A 3,182-nucleotide genomic window follows, 5' to 3' on the forward strand; every position below is an offset into this window, starting at 1 on the left:
TTCGATGGGATCCTGGGCCCCCAACAAAATAAAGTTTAGAAGGAACATATATATTTTTTTGTTTGTAGTTTTTAACTTAATTTGATTGGGCCCCCAACAAGATAATTATGAAGGCCCCACTCCATTTCCTGACTTCACATTTCACAATCACATCGTTCACGCCACGGTCGGTCGACGGTCTTCACTCATAACCTTACATGCTGGTGCACACGGACAAGGCACGGCACATCGCTGCTTCTTGCCTTCTTCACTTCCTGTCTTCCTAATCCTGCTACTTGGCTGCTTGCTTCTTTCTTCCTGGACATTGAAGCAAAGCAACTATTTTCTCCTGTGTGCGGCTACAGGCTACTCCAAGTCTCCAATTTGGGTATTTTTTTTTCCAAATTCCAATATTTAATTTTTAATGACTTTGATTTTTTTGTTTGCTTCACAAATGGTGATTTGGTAAATGTTTTATGTTAGGTTAATTTTGCAATTTTATAGGCAAATGGAAATGTTAGGTTCATTTTGCAATTTTGTAGGAAAATGGAAATATTAGGTTAATTATGAAAATTTGTAGGCAAATGGAAATTTTACTATTGATAAAGATAAACCATTGATTTTTATCTTGTTATTGTTATTGCTAGAAAAAATGGAAAGATTTTTTAAAAGGAAAGCATCAACAACTGAATCGAGCTCTGCTCCTTCGATGCCCTACGAAATTGATTTGAACGATCTTCCATGGGACCCAGCCGATAGGAAAAAGATTTCGGAATATCATCCTAATCGAAGGGATGAAATAAGAAGAAAATACTTGCTTAGAGGACCTTGTCAACCATGGGGTCATGCATTTCCAAAAAAAAAGATCGGGATTAAAAGAAGATCTTTTTGTCCAGCTTGGTTTGATCAATACGCTAATTGGTTGGAGTATAGTGTAAAAACGGATAGAGCTATTTGTTTGTGTCGTTATTTGTTTAGCGATTATTACGTAGGACAATGTGGAAGTGATGCTTTTGTAACAGATGGCTTTAATAGTTGGAATAAAAAGGAAAGACTTGGTCTTCATGTTGGCGACATTAATAGTTTTCACAATAGAGCACTTAAGATAATTGAGGATCGAATAAGCCAAGATCGATCTATTGCCGTTGCTTTTCATAAGCAAACTGAGAAGGAGAAGAATGAGCACCAAATGCGATTAAATGCTTCAATTAAGGCTTGTAGATTCTTGTTGAAGAATGCATTGCCCTTTCGTGGTCACGATGAATCTGAAATGTTTATTTCTAAAGTCATGTTCTTAGAAACATTAGCCTTAATTGGTGATCGCAATGAGGATGTAGGTAAAGTTATATTAAAACGTTTTCCAACGAATGATCAAATGTTGTCTCCAAGTATTCAAAAAGATATTGCTGCTTGTTTTGCAAATCAAATACTCAAATCCATGCGTAAAGAAATTGGTGATGATGTGTTCTCATTGCTAGTTGATGAGTCTAGTGACGTTTCTAAGAAGGAACAAATGATGGTGGTTTTACGATATGTTGATGCACGTGGTATTATTAAGGACAAATTTTTTGGTATTGTTCATGTGACGGGGACATCTTCTTCAATTCTTAAATCTTCCATTGATACTTTATTTGTTGAACATGAATTGAGTTTGAAACAGGTAAGAGGGCAAGGTTATGACGGAGCAAGAAATATGCACGATGAGTTCAACGGATTAAAGGCCTTGATCTTGAATGAAAATATCTCGGCATATTATATCCATTGTTTTGATCACCAACTTCAATTAGTTGTTGTGGCGGTTGCAAATAAACATGACAGAGTTGAGAACTTTTCTAATATGTTAGGAATGGTGATCAATGTGGTGATTGCTTCTTGCAAGCGTAAAGACATGCTTCGACAAAGTTACAAAGATAGAGTGCAAGCAATTGGTAAGTGTGAAATTGATACTAGAACAGGGAAATACCAAGAGCTTTCTCTTATACGAGCCGGAGATACACGATGGGGTTCTTATTACAAAACCATTTTGAGCTTGATTGCTTTGTTTCCGAATGTTGTTGAAGTGCTCCAGTATGTTGAAGAGGACGGGGATAATGGTTTTACTCGCACTCAAGCAACTGGTATTTTAGCATATTTGAAGACATTTGATTTCGTGATTGATTTGCATTTGATGTTTCATATTTTAGAGGTCACAAACTTGTTGTCAGGGGCTCTTCAAAAAAAGGATTAAGATATTTTGGAAGCGGTTTCATTGATAAGAGGAACCAAACAACTATTGCAACAATTTAGAGAAACTGGTTTTGATCCACTTTTGAAGAAAATGTATTCTTTTAAACATCGGCGCGCATGTAAACGGGGCTATTTTGCCGAGTTCCTTAGAGAGAGTCAAAGTAAATATAATCAATATAAGTATTGGGAATAACATAGTATTATCCGGCAAATTCCGCAATTGTGACAATCTCGATGAAGCAAATGGTATTAAAGCTTTGGATAGGGAAGACCGTTATTCAAAAAATGGAAGACAAATGACCAACATCACCAATTGTTATTATTACAAGTTTGATACTTTCAACACTGTTGTGGACATGCAAATTCAAGAGTTTGGGGATCGATTTAGTGAGGTAAGTACTGAATTGCTTAAAAATATAGCAGCTTTGAGTCCATGTGATTCATTTTCGCAGTTCAATGTATCAGATTTATTGAAGTTGAGTGAGTTGTATCCTCAAGATTTTAGTCATATGAAAAGGATCGCTCTTGAAAAAAAACTTAACATGTACTATTTCATTGTGCGTCAAGATGAAAGATTTGCTAATTTGAATGGTATTGCCGAGCTCGCTAGATTACTAGTGGAAACAAAAAAGCATTAAAGTTATCCTCTAGTATATCGATTAATGAAGTTAGTTTCGGTTTTGCCAGTTGCTACCACAACAGTCTAAAGATGTTTTTCTGCTATGAAGATTGTGAAGTCAGATTTGCGCAACAAAATCAGTGATGAATTTTTGAATGCTGCAATGATATGTACTATAGAAAAAGAAGTACTTCTCACAGTTTCAAATGATGATGTAATTACTCAATTCCAAAAGATGAAGAGTCGTAGGACACAAGTAGTAAGAGGTAACTTTTTATCATTTTTGTATGAAATTGAAGTTAATTGTTATTTTATCTTATATCATGCCCCCTAGAATATATTTTTCTGCATCCGCCAC

At 35.5% G+C, this 3,182-nt stretch overlaps 1 protein-coding gene across 1 annotated transcript; it reads left to right on the forward strand.

The window, feature by feature from the left end:
• The first annotated feature begins 631 nt into the window (after nt 1–631).
• LOC112508972 (zinc finger MYM-type protein 1-like) lies at nt 632–2,843 on the forward strand. The gene is made up of 3 exons (XM_025113840.1): nt 632–2,096; nt 2,404–2,597; nt 2,658–2,843. The coding sequence occupies exons 1-3, from the start codon at nt 632–634 to the stop codon at nt 2,841–2,843; spliced, it is 1,845 nt and encodes a 614-aa protein (XP_024969608.1).
• Nucleotides 2,844–3,182: the final 339 nt, after the last annotated feature.

Source organism: Cynara cardunculus (assembly GCF_001531365.2).
Source record: "Cynara cardunculus var. scolymus isolate 2C chromosome LG 3, CcrdV1, whole genome shotgun sequence".
In the NCBI taxonomy this organism is placed as follows: Eukaryota; Viridiplantae; Streptophyta; class Magnoliopsida; order Asterales; family Asteraceae; genus Cynara; species Cynara cardunculus.